A 24066-nucleotide genomic window follows, 5' to 3' on the forward strand; every position below is an offset into this window, starting at 1 on the left:
GTCAGACAGGGCAGGTCTGGTAACTGTGTTCTTTCTTACACTTGTTTTGATTATTCTAAGTCCTTGGTGTTTTTGTGTGAATTTCAAAATTAACTTGTCAGTTTCTACAAAAAAGTCCTGGCATCTTGATTGAGATTGCACCGAATGTGTAAATCAGTTTGTGCAGAATTGATATCTTAATAACATTTAGTTTTCCCATGAACATGGTATATCTCAGTATTTATTATATTTGGGTCTTTTACATTTTCTCTCAGCAAAGTTTTGTAGTTTTCAGTGTAGATATTTTTAGTGAGTGTTGTTAGATTCATTCCTTTGTAGTTTGTTTTCTGTTTCTATTAATGAAATTTAAAGTAATTTGCCAGGTTTTACTGCAAACGTATGAGAATATAATGGATTTTGTGACCTTGGAAAATAACTAATTAGTTCTAGTAGTGGTATCTTAGAGTCCCCAGAAATTTCTATGTAAAGTAATAGCGTCTGCAAGTAGGGATAGCCTTACTTCTCTCTGACCCAGAGCTCTTTTTCTTGCCTCCTTGCAAAGCTAGGGCTGCCGTACAGTGTTGCCTAGAAGTGCTGAGAGCAGGAATCCTTTCATTTCTTCCAGTCTTAACAGAAAACAATTCAGCTTCTCAGTTTAGCTTTTTGTAGGTACTCTTTTATCAGTTTGAGGCTTTTCTTGTTTGCTAAGAATTTTTATTGTAAATGTGTGTTGAATTTTGTCAAATACTTGTTTGCATATTTTCAAGTGATCATGTGGTTTTTCTCCTTTGTTTCATTAAAAGGACAAATGATATGGTTGACTGTCAAATGTTAAACCAACCTTGCATTCCTGAGACAAACACTATTTCCTCATGATGTATTACCCGTTTATTTATTATTGGATTCAATTTGCTATTTTTTTTGTTGTTGAGGATTTTTACATCTATATTCGTGAAAAGTATTGATCTTTGATTTTCTTTCTTTCCTTTTTGTTTTTATCAGGCTTCGGTATTTAGGTTAAGCTGGCTTCATAAAACATATAAACTAGTATCAAAACCAGGAGGGTAATTGTGGTCATCCGTCCGTCCGTGCCCCCCCCCCCTGCATTCTGATAAAGTTTGGTGTTATTTCTTTCTTAAATTTTTGCCAGAATTTACCAGTGAAATGGCCTGAATGTGGAGTTTTTTTGGGGGAAGGTTTTTGTAATACCTTTAAAATTTTCTGATAATGAAATAAATTTTTATTGGATATAGGCTCTTCAGATTTTTTGTTTCTTACGTCTACACAGACATTTTACGCACCAATTTCTGTTTGTTGGAGGGAGAGGTGTAAACTTCATGAGAGAAGTGATGTCCTGGGGCTTGTTGACTCTCCATGTCCCCATCCAGCTCCCCCAGTGGTGTCCCCGTCCTAGGGATGGTGGGGAGTGTGCTGTGTAGCTTGGCCAAGCGAGAGGTGTCTGGAACAGCAGGGGCAGATTGGAAGGAAGAGGGGGAAAAGCTAGTTGTGCAGGCAGCTAGTGGTTGTTTTGTCCCAGATGTTGATTTTGTAGGGAAAAAAAGATTGGATATATTTTAAAACTCTTTACTGTAGAAAATTGAGAAAATACAGAAAACCAGAAGGAAAAGAAGTCCCTCAATCCTATCACCGGCAGGGTCAGCTTTCAGTTTTCCTCCCTCCCTCCGCAGCACTGCGCTGTAGATGCACCCTTTCATAAATTCCTCGGGAACCTTGTTTTCCCCCTTGGTGTTTTGTCCATTTTCTGGCTGCGTAACATCTGCCTGGTAGCTTCCCCGAGGCTTACTTAACCATTGCATAGGTCCAGCATTGAGGCCAGCTCATCAGTAAAGACATGCCCAAGGCTTGGTCCCCAGGGTGGACATCTGGCATCAGCAGATGGGAGTGTGGGCGTTCTCACCTCGGGCCACTGTGCTCGGGGATGTCTTACTGGGGCTGTCCTACTGCCTAATTAGACTGACCTTCAGTGGTCAGAAAAGTACAGGACCCACCTTGGGCTGCAGAGGTTGCTGATGAACCCCTCCCATCCCCACTCTCCTCTCCCCACTCCCCAGTACTTGCTAACTGTGATGTTACTATAGATGCACTTGGGTGTATGCAGGTTCACCATCAAACCATCCCAGATAAAAACAGGTAAAGCATGACGGTGTGGTGGTGGCCAGGTTTAAGATTGCCAGTGTTTCTACCCTGCTCTCCCCATCCTCATGTCCCTTGGATCCGCTGCCAGGGTACTTGGATTTAGGTTTCATGATCACCGGGAATAGTCACCCTAGGTGTTTGAGCGAATGGCTTGGAGCTCACTGTTCCCTCTGTGCAGTAGCCACGGGGGAGATACAGTTAGTCCTTTCTGCTGTGGCTGTGGCTGTAACACAAGTGCAGTGGCCCTGCAGCTGAGAGCCGATAACATAATAGCCGCCTGGGAACCGCACGTTGCGTCTTAGATCTCTGCGTTTTGCACAGAACTCACAACGCAGCTGTAGCCCATGCATTGGGCTCCTTCGCTCTTCTGTGGGCCCACCACGCTTTCGCTGCGCAACTTCCTGCGCTCCTCTAGAAGGCAAAGTCCTGTATTTACTGTGGCAGTTCCTTATTACTAGTGTTTTTATTAGAATTGCTGCTTGGTAATGCTTGGTTACAAAGCTCCATAGGTTGAGTGGTCTGCCCCACCTCACCCTTTTCCATGAGACTTACTATTTTTATTGTGTACTTTCATAGAATGAGAGGGTTTGCTGCAACTCAAAAACACTTGCAAGGTTTTACCGACACTAAGATTGTTTTTTATTCTCTTTTTAATACAAATAACATATTCATTATGAATAAGTGCCATAAACCAAAACAAACAAAAAACACTCATAATCTAATCACTGAGATCCTAGACACAAACACTATTATGGAGACCTGTGGTTCTCAAACGTGGGTGGGCTAAGGGTCAGGAGATGAGATCGGCCCACAGAACATTTGGCAGAGACATTTTGGGTTGTGACACCTGGGGGGCGGGGGGCGGGCTGGGAGGCGGGGAGTGGCGTGTCCGGGTTGCAGCTCAGCAGCCTACCGTGTTGTGGGAGATAACGAAGAATTATTGGGCCCCAAATGTCAGTAGCACCGAAGTAGAAAGACCCTGGTGTAGACGAATGGTTTTTTAGGCATTTCCCTATGAGTGTCGATACATATAATTTAGTTTTACAAACAGTGGGATCAGTTATACGCATACTAATTTATAACCTGCTTTTTAAATTTATTACATTGTGAACACCTGTGTCTATAAATATGCATTCTCATCATCCTTTCAAAAACTGACTATGAAGTAATAGTGTCGTATGATTGTGTCATAATTTGTTTCACCACACCCCAGTTTGGGGGGATTTTGGTTATTTTAGTGTGTTGCTGTTGGAGACATGCTGGGTGTTTGTATGTTGCCTTGTGTGTGCCCCTTTCCTGTTTCCTGCCTGCTGGTGGGGAAACGCCCTCTGGGGCACCATCTCTGCACCTGGTGCCCTCTGTGGGTGATGGTGCACCTGCTAACGGGGGCTCCTCCCCCAGGGGCCCCCCCGCCACCCCTTTCAGGGTGGCCCTGGTCGCTGAGGTTCCCCTGAGCACACTGAGCACATTTCAAAACTTAAGGAAGCACTGTGGAAATATTGAATAGATGGATAACCCCAAATATGTTTGTCACGTTTCAGTTTTAGGTATTACTTTTTCTTTTTGCTTCATTTTACTTTTTGTTCCGTTTTAAAAATCTGTCTTCTGATAGATTACATGTGATTTTAACCTCTGGCTCAGCTGGCTTTGCTCCCTGCCTGGGCGTCCTGCGTTCCTGGTGGCCCATGTCCTGGGGGTTGGGGGTTGGGCAGGGCCGGGCGAGGGCGCTTATCTTTGTGCACTGTGGGCCCCTGGCATGTCTATAGCAGTGCTGGTGGCGACCCCCCTTTTGCCCCCAAAGCTGCCCTGAGACGAGGTGGGGTACAGACTCGGAGCAAAGTGTCCCATCAGCAGTTCACACCTGGGCTCCTCTGCGGGGGCCAGGCAGCAGGCAGAGCTGAGTGCCTGGAGGTCCTGGAGGTCCAGTCCTGCATCCTGGGGCTGCCTTTTCACAGGGACCTCGGGGAGCCTGGTTGCGTGGTGTCTATTTTTGTGTTTCATATGGCACTCTGTGAGGAAGTCCGCTGTCGACGCACATCCAGCTGTTTTGAATAGTCGGTGTCTCAGGGGGCTTCATGGTGGGGACTCTGTGCGCGAGCCCAGCGTTTCGGGCAGGATCTGAACAGCAGGATGTGAGTAACAGGAAGTGACAGAAATCACCGAGTATGCCAGATGCTTATTCTCGGCCACCTTTCCAAGCTCTGCGGGCTGGGGAGCTATATTTAGGTTGGGGAGGCTTCCAGGTTCCTGGTCCGGTCCCGGCACTGTCCTTTTGCTCCTCTTGGTCAGCGGCTGACCTCCACGGGGCTGGTTGGTTTCTCCGGCGTCAGTGGTCTGCCTTGGTGGGCCCCAGGCTCTTGTCCATCGATTTTAAAACTCTGGTTTTGTGTTTTGTTGGGCCAATTCAATTCTGATCCATTTTGAGCAGTTGGAAAATGTTCTGAAAGAGAAGAGAGTGGCAGGTAAGAGTTCCAGGTGATGGTGGGCGCTGAGGCCGCAGGAAGCGGTGTGGGAAAGAGTTAAGCCGTGAGGATTTACAGTGAAGTAGGTGGAAGGGACTGCAGGTTATGGGAATCCTCTGGAGGGTTGGCTTTTGCCTTCGTTTCTTACACGTGGAAGGCTGGGGTTTTTAAAGCCATAGGCTTGGTGGTATGACCTCACCCATAGGGTCTTTACCTGGCCAGAAAGCCTGCGGGCCGGGTAAGCTTCTCAGTGACGAATTCCCATTGTCTGAGCTTTGTCACAGGAGACATTCCATTCCAGGTCCCCCAAACCAGCACTGTGGACCTGGACATAGCCTACCCAGGTGGAGCACTCACCCCTCTTCATACTGCTGTAGATGGTGGCAGTTGTTGCCCAGTGGCGTTGGACGGTGCTTCAGGCCGGTGCTGGCCAGGTGCCCACACGGGCTGCTCCGTGGCCCCAGAGCCCAGGTGCCTCTGTGACTGTGCCAGGAGCACCCGGGAAGCTGACCATTCTCTCCTGCATCAGCTCCTACGCCCTGACCTTTGCTGGCCTGGAAGACAGCAGGTGACAGCTCCTGCTGCTTGCAGCAGTAATGGCCTGTCTCCTTCGTCCCTGAAGGGGACCCAAGGGTAGGTACTGACACCCATTTTGCAGGTTAAGAAGCTGAGACTAGAGAGACAGGGCGTTTGTGCCAGAGGCCCTGTGACGTTGGTCTGGTGTAACCACTGTGCTGTCCCGCCCCTGCCTGCCGCACGCTGTGTGCCCTCACTGAGGCTCACTGAGCTGGCCTGTCCTTTCAGCAGCAGGACATGGGTCTCTGTGTGCTTTGAGGACCCTGGAAAAGGAAGTTTCCAGGTTTTCATGTTAGCTTCCGGTGGCTGCCACCCTAATGATTCAGAGGAGGAGGGTGTGTTGGGAGAAAAGGCTTTTTGTTGGTCTCTAAAAGCTTCCCTCTGAGCGGTCTAGCCAGTACCTCCCCCTTCCTTGCTTCATAAAGCACCCCCTTATTTTTACACACTCATCCAGCTCCTTGGGACCCAGGGATCTACTCCAAGAAATTTGAGAGGCAAATTAGGCACAGTTGTGTCTGCCACGAAATTCATGGCAGCCAGTGGAGACTGCCAAGCATGTAACTGCCATGGGAGGGCCCGGAGGAGGGCGGTGTGAATGGTGAGTGGTGCGTGCCTGAGTGCCAAGTTGCGGCTGTGGAGTCCCCCCCCACCCCCCTCCCAGGCTTACCAGCAGACTCTCTCACAGGCATGGCTTCAGGAAATACAGGCAAACTATGAATTTATATAGTGCAATAAACTGTACATACTAAATATGCGTGTATATATGCACACACACATATACGAGGTGTGATCAAAAGATACGGTGAATGTTTAAATTTAAAAAATTTATTATAGTAAAAGATACGTTGCCATTAGTCCCCCTCAAAATACTCCCCCTCGCTTTGAACACACTTATCCCATCGTTGTTGCCACTTTCTGAAGCAGTTCTGGAAGTCCTCTTTTGTGAGTGTCTTTAGTTCATCCTCCACCATGACAATACTCCATGTCACACATCGCTTGTGGTATGCTAGTTTCTGTCAAATAAAAACTTACGTTGTGTCCTCATCCACCTTATTCGCCGGATCTGGCACCGTGTGACTTCTGGTTCTTCCCCAAAGTCAAAATGACCATGAAAAGGAAACGTTTTGAATCAATTCAGAACATCAAGGCAGCCACGACAGCGGCTGTAAAGACACTCACGAAAGAGGATTTCCAGAACTGCTTCAGAACGTGGCAAGAATGATGGGTAAGTGTGTTCGAAGCGAGAGGGAGTATTTTGAGGGGGATTAATGGCAGTATGTCTTTTACTGTAATACATTTTTTTAATTTAAACATTCACTATATCTTTTGATCACACCTTATATATAAATATCCAATAAACTATAAATATGAGACATACTATGTGTCTCTAGCTCTGGCTTGGGTATGTTAGCATATTTTTGTGCCATAACATTTAACAGTTAAAAAATGATTGACTGTTTCAGGCATTTAGAAAGCGACGTAACAAACAGCCACGCATACTTCCCAGCCTGAGAGAGAAACATGATGGGTATGCTCGGGGTGCTTCGTCTTCCCTTCCTGTGCTACCCACTCCTGCCCTCCTTCCCCAGAGGTCACCACCATTCTGAGTTTGGTGTTATCATTTGTTTGCATGGATTTTATACTTCTCTACTCATATAGGTAGGAGGTGAAGGTGAGGATATGGTTGAGCAAACAGTGGCCCCCCAGCACGGGGGGCAGGTCAGCGTGAGGACGTGTTTAGGTGTGGGAGTGGGACCCCTAGGGGCCTGCCTGGTGGGCAGTGGGACCTGGGGAGGCAGCTTGTGTTGGCGGTTTTTCTGGTTGCCCCTTGAGCGCACCTGCTGTGAAGGGGTGTGTGGGGCCAGCCCCCCAGGAAGTGCAATGCTGTGTGAGAGCAGGACCTGGGGCTCACGGCGGACAGGAGGCATAGCGTCACTGATGCTTCAAGCCCCATTGTGTGTAGAAATGAGTCCTGTCATTTCCGGTGCTCTGTCCTGTGCAGGCTCGAGTGCCTGTCACAGCTGATAGCAGCACCGTGACCCTCATGTGGACTTGGACTCGGGACTCAGGCCTATGAGAGGTGTTGGTTTTCTGTGAGACTGTGTGCCAAGGGTGTGCCGCATGTTTCCGCGGCAAGTCAGATGTTTCGTGAGCTTGTGCTGCCCACACAGGGACTTGAGCAAGATGCCCTTGGCCTTCAGGATACAGGGTTGTCCTGGAGCTACCCCCAGTTCCCCATTTAAACCTGTGAGGTGTTAGGAAATGCTGGTTAATGAAACCTGTATTTTGGGATCATTATAGATTCGCACAGAATAATTCAGTTTCCTTTGCGTCCTTTACCCGTTTGCCCCAGTGGTAACCCCCCTGCTCAGTGTCACAACCCAGATGCTGACACTGGTCCAGTCAGGATCCCAACGTCTCCATTCCCACCAGGATCCCTGGTCCTTTTGTAGCCACGCCCACTCCCCTCCTAACCTTCCCTCCATTTCTGTAATTTTGTCGTCTCAAGAATGTTCTAGAAATGGGATGGCACAGTGTGTAAGCTTCTGGGATTGGCGCTTTGCACTCAGCTAATGGGGAGCTCCCTGCAGCTCGCGGCATGGGTGACAGTTGTCCCTTTTTATTATCGAGTAGCATTCCACAGGATATTTCATCATTTACTGCTGAAGGACACTGGCTGTTTCCAGTTGGGGTGATTCCGAATAAGGCTGCTCCGAACATACATGGAGAGGGTTTTGTGTGAACATATCTTCATTTCTTTGGGATAAATGCCCAACTGTGTAATTGCTGGGTTGTTTCATAGTTGCATGTGTGGTTTTTAAAGAAATTGCCAAACTGTTTTGCAGAGTGGCTGCCCCATTTTACATTCTCACCAATCACGTGAGCCAGTTTCTCCACTTCCTCTCCAGCGTTTGGAGGTGTTTTTCACTTCAGCCATGTAGCCAGTGTATAGTAACATGCATTGTGATTCTAGTCAGCCTTTCCTTAATGGCGAGTGATTGTTACATCCTTTCCTTGGGCATATTTGCCTCTGTACCTCTGACACCGTGGGGGTGTGGCTGGCAGGGGTGAAGGTCCCTCCTTGGCCTTCTGTGGACACCCCTGTTGGGGTGCTGAAGCACCCGGTTACAGCCTGGGGGGTGCGGGTAGGCGTGGGGGCCGAAGTTTTATGTGGCTCCTTTCCGGGTCCTGTTGGCAGAGACGGCAGCTTGTGGAGGGCTTTACAATTTTCCTGTGTCCATTGGTGTTTTGGCTGCAGCTTCTTCAGCTGCGTATCCCGGATGTCCTGGACAAGCCAGAACCCAGGGAGCTCAGCACTGGGTCCTTCCTCGGCCCCTAGTCTGCCTGCCCTCTCTCTCTACCCTTCAGGCTGCTCTGATGTCCAGGGTTTTAGTTGTACTTAGCCAGAGGAATAGGGAAAAGTATGTCTAACAATCTTCCCAGAAGCAGAAGTCCGTTGGTTACTTTCATCATTTTTTTGGGTCCATGACATCCGGCAAGAGTGTCTGAGCAGCTCCCAGTCCAGCTGCATGTCCGCCTGCCTGCTTCACATGGCCTTTGTCCCACCCCAGGCTCAGGGCCTCACATTTATTATATCACTGCAAAGGCTGTTTGGTTTGGCCCGTGGCTCCAGCATGACAGGGTTTGCAGGATCGTGGTCTTTTGTCCTTTAAGGTCTTGTTTACAAATGAGAGGCGCGTCCAAATCTGTGATTGGGAATCGCTGGACAGGATGTAGCTTGTGAATCACGCTGCCCTCGTTGTCCTCCAGACCTTACGCCTCTACCTGGTTTTGAATTCTTGGGACACCTGGTCTGAGTGGGAGGGGCAGCGGTCAGGTGACTCCATGAGATGCCGTATTGTCCTTGTCCTTGCGCTGATCCTACAAGCCAGCATTTGTGCCAAGAGGAAGTGGCTCGTTCTGAGTAAACCCAGGAGAGCCCTTGGCGAGTGCCAGTTCTCCCACCTTCGGCCCCCCCAGTGCTGGCATTCTTCACGCAGCTGTCTTGCTGGAATCCAGGTGGGAGGCTGCTGCGGGGCAGAGCGCAGGGGCCAGGCCTGGAGCCCGCCTGCCTGGGTCCCCGGCCCGCTGCTCCACTGGCTGTGGCCTCAGTGTCCCCTCTGCTTCCTCCTACTTCTCCAGGTTGTGGAGAAGCTGAAACAAGCAAACACCTGTAAACACCTAGCAGATTTTCTAGGGCTGAGTGCCCCATCGTGGTGGCTGCACTGGCACCTCACAGCCTCTGTTGCTGTCCCTGTCAAATCAGCTAGTATGTAGGTAATTCGACAGCCCATCTTCGCCTCCGTTTAAACATCACATCTGTGTGCTTACAGCGTGTCTCCTTTTTCTCCTTCATTTCTCAAAGGCCCCAGCCCGCGGTTTAATAACCTTCTTGGCTAATTCGGAAGGTGTCTGTCTGGCTGGGGTGTCATAGACTCGTTTGGAGCTTAGGTCTTTTCTCGTATTTCCTGGAAGAGCATTTTTTGAAAGGATGGAAGCAAAAGTTGTTATTTCAACTAGAACTAGAAAAAAAAAAAGCTTTTTTTTTTTTGCCTTTAGTATATTTCTAAACTTAAGGCTTTATGTTTTTAAGTATTTTTTGAATAGATAATCCATGTACGTGGTATAGAAATCAAAAGGATGTAAAGGTATAAAGTTTCCCAGCCCCTCACAGGTCTCCTCTCAGAGGTGACTGAGATTCCCTTCTCCCTGCTCCCCATACTATCCCTGCAATGTGCCCTGGGCACTTAACCATATACCTTAGAGGGTATTCCCTAGAAGTGCGGGAAGAGTAGGCAGCTTCAGTCTTTTTAGTGGCTGTGTAGTATTCCACTGCGGGAATGTTCCGTAACTTATGCAGCCCGTCTCCTACCAGTCTAATCAGCATCTGAGTTGTTTCCATCTTTTCTTTACAATGTACTGTATGTCAGTTCATATGACATGTACTTGTAGGATAAATTTACAGAAGCACTGATGCTAAGACAAAGATGTGTATGTTAAGAGTTTGCTAGGTTTCACCAGATGCTCTCCATAGGCGTTGTGTTAACACCCCCAATGTGTGCGAGTCAGCAGAGCATGTAGCCCAACTATTGGCCTCTATCTGGTGGATAAAAGGGTGTCTCGTAATTTTAATTTGCATTTGTCTTATGAGTAAGATTGAGCATCTTCACCATATGTTGAAGATCCACTTCTGACTCTTTAATATTTAATTTAAATTCCTAACACTCTAATAGGGCTCTACCAGTCTCGTATTCATTCATCCACGCCACTTTTGTCTCAGCGTTGTCGAATTTATCACATCTCCGCACGCAGCAGTGGTGGGTCGTCTCATCGCCCTGCAGTATTGCGTCGTGGTAATTACTGTGGTGCAGCGTGTTTGGCCTCTGCACCAGTGCTGGGCGTGTACACTGCGGGCCCATTCAGGGTGGAATGCCAGGAACATTCTCGTCTGTGTCTTGGTGAGGACATGTGTGTATTCCTGCTGGGTGTATGGTGGATTTCTGAGCCATAGGGAGAGTGAATAACAATCACCCCTGCTGTTTCCCAGAGCAGCTGCACCCAGATGCGTCCCCGCCGGCAGATCTAAGTTCTGCTTGTGCCGCCTCTTCACCAGCACTGGGCGTATCTGTCTTTTTCAGTTTAGCCGCAGCGCAAGGTTTTCATTCCCCTTTTCAGATGACTCATGATGTCGCGTACCTTTCCATGTGCCTCTCTGGCCATCTGTGAAATAACTGCGGTGACATAACTTCAAGTCTCATGTTCATTTTGTTGTTAGTTGATCTGCTTTTTGCTTACTGATTTTTACGTTCTTTCACCTTCAGGAGAATTCCAGCAAGAGTCTAAGAATGTAAATCTGTTTATTGCTGCTCTAGCTTGCCTCAAGGATTATGTGAGAAATGCTTCTACATTTTCTTGGGTTTTCCTCCCTTTCTGTTTCACTCTGTCTCTTGCCCTTTTGACTCCAAGGTGTGGGTGCGCTTTTTCTCGCTTGAGCTTGTGGGTTTCCATGTAGCTGTCTTCTTGCTCTGTGGTCCTGCTCTGCTGCCTCTCTCGGTCCCAGGCCTGCTTGTTCCGGCCATGGACCCTGGCCTGCTGAACCTGTGACATCACTGATGGATCACGTCCTGTGCACTTGTTACCCTATTTTAATTTGCATTTATCTTCTAGGTTGATTTAGTTATGTGAGCTTTTTCTTACCTTACAAATTTGTGTACAAACTGTAGAGCATGTTTTGGTCTCTGAAGCTTTTTCTGTGTGAGGGCTGGATTTGGGGGATAGTTCTAGCTTTTTGCACCATTCCTTGGTTTCAGGGAGTTATGGTATTGCCTGCAGTGCAAACAAAGAGATACTCCTATTACTCCTTAGAGCATCTCCCGCCTTCTTTTTGCTTTGGTGAACTGGATGAACGGCCATGAGGAAATAGTCTGGAGGTCTCACCCGGCACCAGCTTCTCCTGGGTCCTGTCCTGCTGGCTTTTCTCCAGAATCAAGGGGTTGAGTAGAAAGCCCTGTCTAAGACATCTGTCTGGGAAATAGCTTCCCGCTTTCCTTTCCTCCTGGGGAGGCCCTCCCTCATCTGTTCCACTCCTCGGGTCTCAGGGTGTGCGGGACGGCCGCCTGGTGTCTGCGGGGCTTCCCCTGGGCTGGAAGCCTGCTGGGCAGCTTGCAGGAGACCCAGTGAGGAGAAGCTTTCTAAGGAGTCATGACCGGTCTGTGGGCAGCTAAGATACACGATTCTCTCTCAAAGGCGGCCGAGTGTGGTTGGAGAGGCAGAGACTGAGTTTTTATTTTTTTATCCTATGACAAATCTCATGATCTGGGAGGTGGACTGTTGGCACCAGAATGGTGTCAGGAAGCTGGTAGCCATAGGGAAGAGCCACCTTTTGTTTCTGTCAAGCAGATACTACCCCACCTTAGGATCTAGAGCCTGAAGCATCCCTGAGAGTAACAGTGCAGAGGCTTACATGTGAGGCGCTGTTCTCAGCACTTTACATGGTCCCTGCTCTAAACCTCACGACAACGCTGGGATGTGACATCACCAGTAGCCCCAGTTTTCAGATGAGCAAACGGAGGCACAGGGACGGGCGGCAGCTGTCGACGTCACACAGCTTGTCAGCTGCAGACCAGGGCGTGTCCTGAACTCTGTGTGTTGGGCTCCATGCTTGGTCCTCTCCACGTTGGGTCCCATTCAGTCCCATCGCAGCTCTGCCAGGTAGCTTCCGTCATCTTCTTTTCCAGAAGAGAAATGAAGACAGAGTCTACTCACATTTCCCAAGCAGCCAGTGGCCAGGTGGGGTTCAGATCCACGTGTGTCTGAGGCTTCGGACAGGCACAAGGAAGAGTTTCTAAGAAAGGCTGAAAGCCAGGGTCTTGGACATTTATCTGCTGGTCAGTGTGGACTCCCTGTAAATAATGCACAGATGGAGGAAATGCCAATTGTGTACCATTTGTTTCATTAACTCACCATACCAGTTTTGTCTATAACGTGGTGCCCGTTGCCCACGAAGCAATCCCAGCAGACCCCTCCTTCAGCATGTGGAAGATGAGGACCCAAAGCTCTACCTGCTCAGACGACATAGCTGCGTTCTGAGTAATGTGGGCCCTTCGTCTTGTAGAGGTTGTCATGGGAGTAGTAGAAACAAGACCTAAAATAGAACAGGATGTGAAAAATCTCATTGTTCTCTTCTGTAAATATCAGGTTGCATAACTCCTAATATAATCCCCAAGTTATGCAAAATAAAGTGTATTATCTTTCTATAACTATTATTATGCTTAGAAAAAGTTGGAATATTAAAACTCACCCCAGAGTGAATAATAAAGAAGTGTTTGCTGAGATCCTATAGATAGTTACTAATGCAAATTCCTTAAGCCCTGACCCTAGGCCATTGGCAGCTGCCAGCTCTTCCGTGGTCTTCCCCCATCAGCCTCCAAAGTACCCAGCAGCCCATCCACGTGACCCCTTTGTCACAGCACATGTCAGTGTCTGAAATTGTTTGTTTGCCTGTCTCTCCCCAGTGTAAGTTCTGGGTGAGTTAGGTCCCTTGTCTGTTGTGGCTTTGAACCCCAGGTCTAGAGCAGACACTCAGCAACCTTACCTGCTGGGCAGATGGATGTGTCAATGCCCGACCCAGGGGCTGTCTGTGGTGCTCTGGAAGCCTCCGAGAGTCGCTCCCGCCTCCCGCCTCCCGCCTCCCGCCTCGGGAGGGCACTCAGCCTCTCTAGGCTCCTGTTTTCTGTCTCTCAGTCTCCCCTCACCCTCTTCCAGCTTTGCCTCTTGCTACACCCAGCCTGTCCCCTACCTGTCGTTATCCCAGTTACCTTGGTTACATGAAAGAATGAACGGTAACGTGCATTTGTGACCCTGTTGTAATTATCTCCTTCTGTGATTCAGCTTTGTAGGTGGAAATCACTGAAGAGATAATCTGTAAAACAGTTTCAGAGCCAGAAATGTGATCATCTAATCATTAAATTGGGCCTCGCTAAAATAAATTAAAGCTATAAGATGGGCCGAAATCCAGACATGAAATAGTATTTTATTGGTGAATCCCTGGGGAAGCAGACATCTTCCTCACCCTGCTTCTGGGAATGCAGAAACAGCACAGCCCCTGTGGCGGGGAACTTGGCAACAGCTAGCAAAGTGACACGTGCGTTTACACTGTCGGGGCCGTTCCACTGCTGGGAATCTGTCCCCCAGACGCACTGGTCAGTGTGAAAAGACCCGTGTAACGGCTGTACATTGTGGATTATGTGACATATGAAAGGCTTTTCCGTGACATTGAATCCATGGGTGGGGACCTGGCTGGGTGGTCTCTGGTGCTTCCACAGTGGGGATCTCTGCGGGGCTGTAAGAAAGGAGGAGGAAACAAGGAAGCGCTGTGTGTTGCTGAGAAGTGCTGGGCAGGGCGTACAACTAAGGGGAAAAAGCAGAGGAGAGACAAGTGTCTGTGGTGGCTGCTGTTTTAAAAGGGAGAATATGAATACAGACATGCATTTGCGTGTATCTTAAAAATGGAAGGATGAACCGTGCTTTTATTTATTCTTTTAGAGCTACTTTTGAGGAATGGGGGAACCAAGATGGAGGGGACAGATACAAAGCAGGACTTTGTACCTTATTTTGTGGATTTGACTTTGGAGCCACGTCGATATTTTACATCATTATAAAACAAAATTAAGTAAAAGGTTATAACTTTTAAAACTTTTTGGTAGATTTGGTCAGGTTTTTCTCTAAGAAGTTTATACCCTGTTTGCCTCCTATCACCGCTTGAGGAGAACGCTTTATACTAGAGCCTTTGTCAGCCCTGGGTTGTCACCTCTGACAGCTTCGCCAGTCTTTTAGGTGAAAAATAATTTGCTGTTTTCATCTACATTCTCTGATGACAAGCATGGTTAGGCATCTTTTTATTCATGTGTTCGCCATTTTGTATTTCTCCCGTGTAATGTAAATGTATGGGCTTTTTCTATAAAAAAGAGTTTTTCTGTTGATGTATAAAAACTTTTTGTATGTGGTGGATATAATTGTTATTTGCAGATCAGCAGCAGGCCCACGAGCGCATCCCATTGGGTTTGCTCAGGCCCCAAGTGCAGAGCAGCAGATGGTGTGTACAAGAGCGGTTCCTTCTGTGTGGCACACGTGAAGCGTGCACGTGGTCCTAGAGCAACCCAGGCCACACTTGCCCCACATGGTTTAAGTGCTAGGTGTCAATTTGTGAGCTCTCTAGAGCAACAACAGCTGTTTTCTTTTCCTTTTTTTTAAAATTGGGGAATTGGGGAAGGGGAACAGACAAGTTGTTGTCCTTCAGTCTTAGTTGTGGAGAGCGCAGCTAGCTCAGCTCCAAGTCCAGTTGCCATCCGGCTGTCTGTCGGCAGCTCGCAACCACTCAGCTCAAGGTGCTGTGTTCAGTCTTAGTTGCGGGTGGGTGTAGCCACCATCCCATGCGGGAGTCGAAACAGCAGCCTCATTGTTAAGAGCGCACGCTCTAGCCACTGAGCCATCAGGGCGGCAGCTCAGCTCAAGGTGCCGAGTTCAGTTTTAGTTGCGGGTGGGCATAGCCACCATCCAATGCGGGAGTTGAACCCGGCAACTTTGTTGTTAAGAGCATGTGCTCTCACCAGCTGAGCCATCCTGCCACCTGTTGGCACCTCAGGCGCAGCTCACTGGCCCATGTGGGAATCGAACCAGCAGCCCTGTTGCTCAGAGCTCACACTCTTGAGCAAGCTCTTAACCAACTGAGCCACTCGGCCGGCCCATTCTTTTCCTTTAAAAAAAATTTCCTATGGCTCATTACTGGGTCTGAGTGGTAAGTAGCTCATAAATGTCTATGGAAGTTGATTTTTGGTGAATGTGTAAACTAAATTTGATTGTCTTTTTAGTTTGGGATTGTTCTTGATTTTTAGTGACTCATGGTAACCATTTTTATGTTCTGTTCAATTGTATATCTGAATTAAACAGTCATTTTTCATCGAAACATATGCAGTGGAAGTGGGTTTTCAGCATGGTTTTCTAGCTGTTAGCGTTTGTCATTCGTGGGTGTATTGAGTGTGTCTGTTGTTCCTTTCTCTAGGTCATCACTCCATGTAGGAAGCTCATCTTATGTGCTGATAACAGAAAAGAAATGGAAGACTGGATCGCAGCTCTGAAGACCGTCCAGAACAGGGAGCATTTTGAGGTAAAAATGAAACAAAACAGCCCTTTTTGTTGCCCTCTCCTTAATGTTCTGCCATCCGAGCACCTCCCATGTGGACTGTACATCTTGGAGCTCACGTTCTCAGCATGTTCCTTGTAAAGTAAGTCCCCCATCAGACTGTGACTCCATCCTTTATCCTTTTTTTGTTTTAAGCTGAGCCATTCTGCCACCTGTTGGCAGCTCAGCGGCTGCTCAGCTCGGGCCGGGAATCGAACCGCTGTTGCTCAGAGCTCAAACTCTTGAGCGAGCTCCTAACCAACTGAGTCATTCGGCCGGCCCTCCCATCTTTTATCCTTTACGAACTTCCTGCTCTCCTCTCCTGGACTCGTCACGAGACCTGTTCAAGTTACCACCGTAAGAACATCAAAGGTTCGCCTCACCTTGGCCGTCTTTATTTCTTCCTCCAGCCGACCCAGTACAGCATGGACCACTTCTCAGGGATGCACAATTGGTATGCCTGTTCCCACGCGAGGCCGACCTACTGCAACGTGTGTCGCGAGGCCCTGTCTGGGGTCACATCCCACGGATTGTCCTGTGAAGGTACAAACGATGTGTCATTCTGCTGAGGAGGCAGCCCGACCTTAGAAACCAAACAGGTTCACCGCGAATCAGTCAGGAGTCAAGTGATTCCTGTGACCCCGTGTTTGTTTATTGTACCCACTGAGGAGTCTTTGATAAGTTGGTTTTTTATAATAATGAAACAAAGGGAAAGAGGGGAAGTGGTGATGAAGAGACACAGAGAGGAGACGTAGAAGACACAGAGGGAAAAGGGACTGAAACTGTCAGCCATATGCAGTTATCCCCTCTCTGGGTAAATTGGGTTGTGGATAAGTGGATTAACATTTGTCTTCCAGATGCAGAGGGCAGGCTTACAGTGTTTGGGCGGGAGCAGGGGGCAGGAGCAGAGAAAGGCCAGCTGTGGCTCCCAGGCCAGATTCCACTTGCCGCCTGCTTTTACATGGCCTGTGAGGTTTAGAATGGTTTTACATTTTTAAATGGTTGGAAAAATTCAAAAGAAGACGACTATTTTGTGACACAGAAAATCATGTGACACTTAAATTTCAGTGCCCATCGTGAAGCATGGCCCATGGCGGCCCTCGTGCGTCAGGGGCAGACCGAGCAGCTGGGATGGAGACTGTGCATGGCCCACGAAGCCTGAGCTGGTTGCTCTCTGGCCCTTTCAGAAAGTCGGCTGAGTCCTGGCTGTCGTGGGCATCTGGTGTCACCGTGACCAGTCTCTGTGCGTGCCCCAGTAGTTAGATTATAACGGGGAGTGCTGTGCATTCATTGCAACTTTCCCAGAAGACACCCGGGCAGTTCCGCCAGAGTGTCTCCAGCCACGGACAGCGGCTGTCACGGGCGAGGGTCGAGCTTCATGTGTCATTCTCTCTCACAGTGTGCAAGTTCAAGGCCCACAAGCGGTGTGCTGTGCGTGCAACCAACAACTGCAAGTGGACCACGCTGGCCTCCATTGGGAAGGACATCATCGAGGACGAGGACGGGGTACGCTCCGGGGGGCCACCAACGCTGCGTGGCCCCCTCTCCTCACGCCGACCCCGCGTGGCCCCCTCTCCTCACGCCGACCCTGCGTGGCCCCCTCTCCTCACGCCAACCCCGCGTGGCCCCCTCTCCTCACGCTGGCACCCGGGCAACAGAACCCTCTGCCACCTCCACTGGCCTGTGCTTAGGGCGGGTTTGAGTAGCTCCTGCCTTGTACTTGGGGGCCTTAGGTGGCCTCTGTCCTCTGAGCTCTTCCCAGTCCCCAGCAGTCGTGCTGTGCAGGAGCGTGGGTGGGGCAGCACCTTGCAGACCCCACCTCCCTCTGCCTGTGCGGAGAAGAATGTCCTGCCTGAGCTCATCTGGGAACACCTTTGCCCAAGGGCTCCTGTGCTGTGCGTGGGGTGTGGAGCTGTCCCTAGTGTGTGTCTGCTTGGTCTGCAGATCGCCATGCCTCACCAGTGGCTGGAAGGGAACCTGCCCGTGAGCGCCAAATGCACGGTGTGTGACAAGACCTGTGGCAGTGTGCTGCGCCTGCAGGACTGGCGCTGCCTCTGGTGCAAGGTCACGGTGAGTGCGCAGCCCTCCTGGGGGTGTCTGTGGGCCTCGCTCCGCCCCCAAGCTGGGTAAATTCCCTGGTGGGAACAGCAGGTCAGCCCATTCCTCCTGGGGCCCCAGTGTGTGTGAAGGGGCTGTGACCCCCCCGTGACATGTGCGTGCTTGTTTCAGGTGCATACGGCATGTAAGGAATCCTTACTGAGCAAGTGCCCCCTGGGCCTGTGTAAGGTGTCAGTCATTCCTCCCACGGCTCTCAACAGCATCGATTCCGACGGTGGGTCACGCTCCTGGCCTGTCCCTGTCCCTATCCCTGTCGTGCTTCCCTCTCCGTGCCTTCTCTCCTCCCATGCTGGAATTGGCTGTGCTGGTGATTTTGACCTGTGGTCAGGAGGAGGTCAGGCCCAGTGGTCGGGGGAGAAGAGTTATGTACAGAGTTGGTAAATGGTGTCCCGATGGCACTGGGCATGCTGGGGACATGAGGCTGGTACCTTCCTGGGAGGGGAGGGACCCAGTCGGCTGTCTGAAACTCTCGTCCGTCTCTGACGTGAGCCGCTGACGTGTTCTCCGTCTACCAGCAGATTAGTAGCATGCTATTCCTTGCCTGCGTCACCTGTGCAGGTGGCATTTGATGATGTATGTTACCAGGTGTTGGCGGGAAGGCGGCAGACTGGGGCACGCACGTGTCTCAGGAAGTCAGCTCTTCCAGATTTAGAACAAGAAGGAAAGACAGAGCACACGGTGTACGGCCTTTCTGAAATTCAGAATCCTTGTAAATGTGACGTCACATGGGGCGGGGACGCCTTCCCTCTGTGGAGACAGCGCTGTGGACATATCCTCCCTAATCTCTTGCTGGCCCCTGGGCATGCACCTGTGAGCTGCAGGTGCCTTGGGCGTGCCTGCTTCCTGCACGATGCAGAGTGCCCCTCCCATTCTCGTCCGACCTTTCTCATTCTCCCCTCCAGGTTTCTGGAAGGCCACATGTCCTCCATCCTGCACAAGCCCCTTGTTGGTCTTTGTCAATTCAAAGAGCGGGGACAACCAGGGCGTGAAGTTCCTCAGAAGATTCAAACAGCTGCTGAACCCAGCCCAGGTCTTCGACCTCATGAACGGAGGACCACACCTCGGGTAGGAAGCTTGTGAAATATGTCTTTCTTGGAGTTTAAAAAAACTTTGAAGATAATGCATGTTTTTTAAAAAAGGATTCCAAGATACGGACATTTTTAAAAAGGAAGTAAAAGTTGTCTTTCTTGAATCATCCCCTCCCCAAGTTCCACCCATAGAGGTACCTACTCTTAATAGAGGTGCGTGTCCGTCCAGCTTCCAAACGTATGCACACACGCACTTTTAAATCACATGTGGTTGTGTGTCACCTGCCGTTGTGCGGCGTGCTGTGGACGTGTTCTGACATCAGTCGTTACAGACCTGCCTCGTTGTGTCTAGTGGCTGCTTAGTATAGAGGAAGCTTCCTCCAGTGAGGCCAGAACAGATTTTTCACATGGGAGGGCACAGTGACACGTACAGATATGCGAGGGCCGGTGTGTGGGGCACAGTAGTTACACCTTTTATCAGCTAGCTGGCGAGCTGATGTGTGTCCTTTCTAGTTTTGTACATTTCAAAGGTTTGTGGGAAACACTTGCTTCTGTAAATCTTGTCATTTGAGCTAGCTCCTTTTGCAAGCAGCAGTTCTGGGTGGGGATTCTAAGAGCCTCCTGGCTGGTTCAGAGGCTTCCCTGGACATGTGCAGGGGGAGGGGCTGGCAGATCCTGTCCTTGTCTCTGTGTCTTCCTGGGACGCTGTTTTTGGAGCAGGGGTTGCTCTCACGAAAGCCTGGGTGCCAGACGGAGAGGACATGACACTGACCCTGGGGGCCTTGGGTGCTGTTTTCCCGCTGGCAGCAAGGCGCTGCTGGAAAGCATCGCAAATGGCAGCTTTCTGGCGTGTTTCCTCAGAGGCAGCATTCCGCAGATAGACTCATTAACTGAAGGACATGCGAGCATGTTCTCCACCGTGTTCATGAAGAAATCCTTTTAGTTAAAATGGGGCCAATGGAGGGATCATGCAGCCCTTGTCACAATACGCCAAACAGGCTCACTCCCCGTGGCACCAGGTGGGTTGGAGGGAGAATGATCAAACACTCCTTCTGGCTGCGTGCTGTGGGTTTGCCTAGGAGACAAAAACGACTCAGGCCCCACGGAGGCGCAGTGGGAGTGGATTTAGGAAATGCCCATTTCTGGAAGGCAGCCGCAATCCCATATTGTTAAACTAAATTCTTCATTTCCTCGATTCCTGGCCTCGACGTATCACCTGTTGTCCAGCGAGCAGGAGGCCTGAGAGAGGTCAGTGTTCTCAGAGGGACATGTGGCCGTTTGTGTCATAACCCTGCCACTGCAGAACCTCACCTCTGTTTGTACTGAGTTCCGGGCCATGTCACTCGTTCCTGTTTGTCTTCCGAGGACTTCCTCTGGCTCAGACTCTGCTAGATGCAAGGCCCAGTAAGAGGGGTCCCTGCCTCCTGCCGGGGGTGTGGCACACGAACAGATAGTCAAGGTCACAAGACAGGGTGATCTGTCACGTTGACAAAGAGATGCATAGATTCTGTGGAACCCAGGGAAAGGGCTTGTAAATCAAATGGGGGCGGGGGTCCTCTCAGATTCTCCCCTGAACCAGCATTCTGAGGAGAGTTAGTGCTGTCATGGTGGGGAACCTTCTAGGCAGAGGGTGCCGTGTGTGCAAAGAGGTGAGAAGATAGTGGGGTGGCCAGGGCAGACGGGCAGGCAGCTGCAGGCCGGGAGGGCCCTAGGTGCTGGGCGAGAGGCTTGAACCTCCCCTGGAGAGACTTGTTTGGGAAGATCACACTGATAGCGGGAATTGAAGGTGTCCCTCAGGAGACGGGGGGTAGGGAGGAGGCTCTTGTAGCCGTTAGGAGAGAAGCAGTGGTGGCCTGCACTCGGGACAGTGGGGACTGGCCTGGGGACTGGGTCGACGAGGCTCTGCAGGCCTCCAAAAGGAAACCTAGGACAAGGAGGTGCCCATGGGACATGCGACGGGCGTGTGGGGTAGACAAGTGCAAGTGTTGTTTTCAGGAAAGCCTGCAGGCCATTGTTCGGAGTCATTTGGGTCATTTGGGGTCATGGGCGTCTGTGGGGTCCCTGAAGCCAAAACATGGATGAAGCCACTTGGGAAGAGGGTGAAGAGCAGGCCGAAGGCTGTGGGGTGACCTGAGGGGGACAGTGCATGCAAGGGGCATGGTGACCACGAGGAGAACAGGAAGGAGACAGCGTTACGAGGGGAGAAGGGGTGGGTCACATCGCCTGGGAAGATGGAGCGGCCCAGAGGGACAGGCACAGTGTGGGCAGAGTCCTGTGCCGGGGCTCCTGATGACATGTGGGTGCTGCCTGCTGGGGGGGGGGGCGCGCAGAGGCCCAGCCGCCGCCCTCAGGTGCCTGGGGTCCCAGCGGGCTGGGCCTGAGCACACGTGGGCTCTGGCTCTGAGAGGCTCATTCACAGGCAGGCGCAGGGTCAGCACAGAAGGGGCCCCTCGGCCCAGGACTGAGTGGCCGTCATTTGTCCTTCAGAATGTGCGTCATTTCACTGATGTGCCCCTTCCTCTGCAGCTTACGCCTGTTCCAGAAGTTTGACACATTCCGAATTCTGGTCTGCGGTGGGGATGGCAGTGTTGGCTGGGTCCTCTCTGAAATCGACAGCCTCAATCTTCACAAACAGGTACCTGAACGTGGAGGGGCCCAACCCCGGGGAGAGAGAAGCCTTGCTCTCCTGGGGATGCTCCTCGTCCCCTGGGAGCACCGTTCCCCAGCAGGGACCAGCGAAGGTCCGGGGGAAGAGCAGGTAGCTCAGTAGCATCATGGGGCCGGGGCTGGGACACTGGCTGGGGCTGTGACGTAGGGACGGGCACGTCACAGCGAGAAGTAAAGGGAGCTGTGAAAAGAGCGTCCATTCCCGAAGCCCCAGGTTGGGGTCCGGTCTGGGTGGGGCTGCCATCCTGCTGCGCCCCCCGCCTGGTCCTTATTGGGTAGTCATGTCATCTACTGCCTGATGCCTCTTGTTTGCGAGGAGGGGACAGAAGTAGACTTGAACTTCAAGTCAGAGTTAGAGGCCCTTGGCCTTATTGTTTTTCTGTATTAAATTAAACATAGATTTTTCTGATTGTAAAAAAAGGTGTTCATTGATTTTCCACTTCCTGCTTCCTCTTCCTCCACTCGCCGTCCATAATTGCCCACTGCTAACACCGATAGCTGTGGCTCAGACCTCTCAGTCAGTGTGTATGGGGGACAATGCAGGCTTGAGTCAAGCGGGCTGGCGTCGCCATGCTGTTCCGTTACCGCACTTGACAGATCAGTGTGCTGTGGCGTCCGGCATTTCTTGGCAGTAAGTGGAGGTCTGCGAGGTGCTTCCTCACTGGGCGGCGCTGTGCCCGCCGGTGCCTGGCTTCCTCCACTGCTGGGCACTCAGGTGGCTTCCTAAACACAGCTCCGCTGAAATCCACGTGTGCGCCTGCCCCGCCTGCTCTCGTGCAGAGAGCACCCACACTTACAGTGTGATCTGTCCTGCCAGCCGCCTGCATCAGACTGTACCCATTTGATGTCCCGATGCTGCAAAAAACTGTCCTTTCCCACACGCTGTCCATTGCGCGTCTTTTTCGTTTTTGTCCAACTAAGACAAAAAAGTATGTTTTGTTTTTTATTAATACTGGTGAAGTCAACCACCTCAATTAACCACAAATTTTGAAATGCATCACCTGTTCATGCTTCTTGTCTAGATTTCTGTTGGGGCATTTACCTTTTGAAGAAATTGATTTCTCTGACTAACAGCCTTGTTGGTCATATTTTTCCCAGTTTGTCATTCGCTTCCATCATAACTTTTTCTTCAGATCTTTGCCCTGACTGGAGCGTATATTTCAGACTCAGCAGCCTCTTCCCACTCCAGTGCTGGTGGTCTTGTAGGTGGGGGGACTGTTTGTTGTCAGTGTTAGCGCCTGGCACCTGAATGGTGTGGGAAGGTGGAGGGGCAACTGCTCAGCTCAGCAGAGGCCACTTGCTCAGGAGAGAGCATGCTGCCCCCTAGTGGCGAAGCTAGAGCACTACACTTAGGTCCAGCGTTCAGCCTTGACTTCCAGGATGATCTATCTACAGTTCATTCTCAGTAGCCAGGAAGGCAGGCTTCACCCACTCAGCTGAGTTCAGTGACCACTTTTTTCCTTCGGATTCTCTGTGGCACTTGATCCTCTGGTCACCCCCTCCCCCGGCCTCCGTAGGACCCCGTCCCCCCGTCGGTGTTTCTCGTTTTCCTGGCTGCCCCTCCCACCTCAAGCCCTGCATTTCCAGCACTGAGCCCACTGCTCAGCCCCATGGGCTCCGCATTTCTTTCCTCAGAGCCTGAAAATGTCTTTCACCAGACGTCTGAGTCAGAGTCATGACAGCTGTTCTAGATTCTTCCCTCACTCTCGCTCCTCATTTCCAGTTAATTGCTGGGGCTCAGTCGTGCCACCCCGCATGCTGCTGACCCCGGGCCTCTGCCTGTCTGCTGCTCCCTGGGGCTGCCCCATGGGCGGCTCTGCTCAGCCACCCGCCCCGTCCCTGGAGCTTTCCTTGGTGGCCCGTTGGCTTTAGGATCAAGTCCAGACTTCGTGACACAGTTCACCAGAGCCCCCAGTTTGGCTTCTTCTTCCTTCTCTGCCGCTCGGACATCCTCCGTCCTCACTACCCTCCTTGATGGAGCTCTGGCTTGGCAGGAGGGCCACCTCCCCGGCTGGGCCGTTCCCGTGCCCGCACTCCACTGCCCCATGCCCCAAGGACGCAGCGCTGGGGTCTCTGCCTCGGGCTTGGGCTTCCTGGTCCTCGCCCTCCAGCTTGCTGCCTCCTTGGTGACCGTGGGCGGTGCAGTGTTCAGGGCCGTCTCCACACTGCACGTCAGAGTTGGAGACGGTGGGCTCTCAGGCAGCCAGTGTGTGGGGAGCCTCCTGAGCACTGGGGTTCATGGGGGCGGTGCTCTGGGGTGGGAATTCCGGCGGGGGGGAGAGGTGTGAGGCCTTAGCAGTGCATGGGGTCTTCGAAGTGGCAGGTGGCGGGGTGTTGGCAGAGCACTGGGCATGCTCGAGTTTGGTGGCCAGACGGGATACGCTGGTACCTGTTTTGA

At 50.9% G+C, this 24066-nt stretch overlaps 1 protein-coding gene across 6 annotated transcripts in view; it reads left to right on the forward strand.

Annotated features, from left to right (window-relative positions):
- The window catches only part of DGKD (diacylglycerol kinase delta), a 78245-nt gene that overhangs the window by 25659 nt on the left and 28520 nt on the right, over positions 1-24066 (forward strand). For 4 of the 6 annotated variants that reach the window (XR_002122399.1, XM_019629166.1, XM_019629155.1 and 1 more), the window contains 7 exons: positions 15736-15840; positions 16266-16398; positions 17255-17361; positions 17800-17925; positions 18085-18187; positions 18876-19038; positions 21528-21636. Coding sequence is in view for 5 of the 6 variants with exons in the window: in XM_019629166.1 (XP_019484711.1) it covers positions 15736-15840; positions 16266-16398; positions 17255-17361; positions 17800-17925; positions 18085-18187; positions 18876-19038; positions 21528-21636 (846 nt within the window). In the remaining variant the exon portion in view is untranslated. Of the gene's footprint in view, positions 1-4126; positions 4599-15735; positions 15841-16265; positions 16399-16711; positions 17099-17254; positions 17362-17799; positions 17926-18084; positions 18188-18875; positions 19039-21527; positions 21637-24066 lie in introns of those variants that run through there. The other 2 variants (XM_019629183.1, XM_019629191.1) reach the window with 2 other exon arrangements.

The sequence above is a fragment of the Hipposideros armiger genome, unplaced genomic scaffold (genome assembly GCF_001890085.2).
Source record: "Hipposideros armiger isolate ML-2016 unplaced genomic scaffold, ASM189008v1 scaffold_17, whole genome shotgun sequence".
In the NCBI taxonomy this organism is placed as follows: domain Eukaryota; kingdom Metazoa; phylum Chordata; class Mammalia; order Chiroptera; family Hipposideridae; genus Hipposideros; species Hipposideros armiger.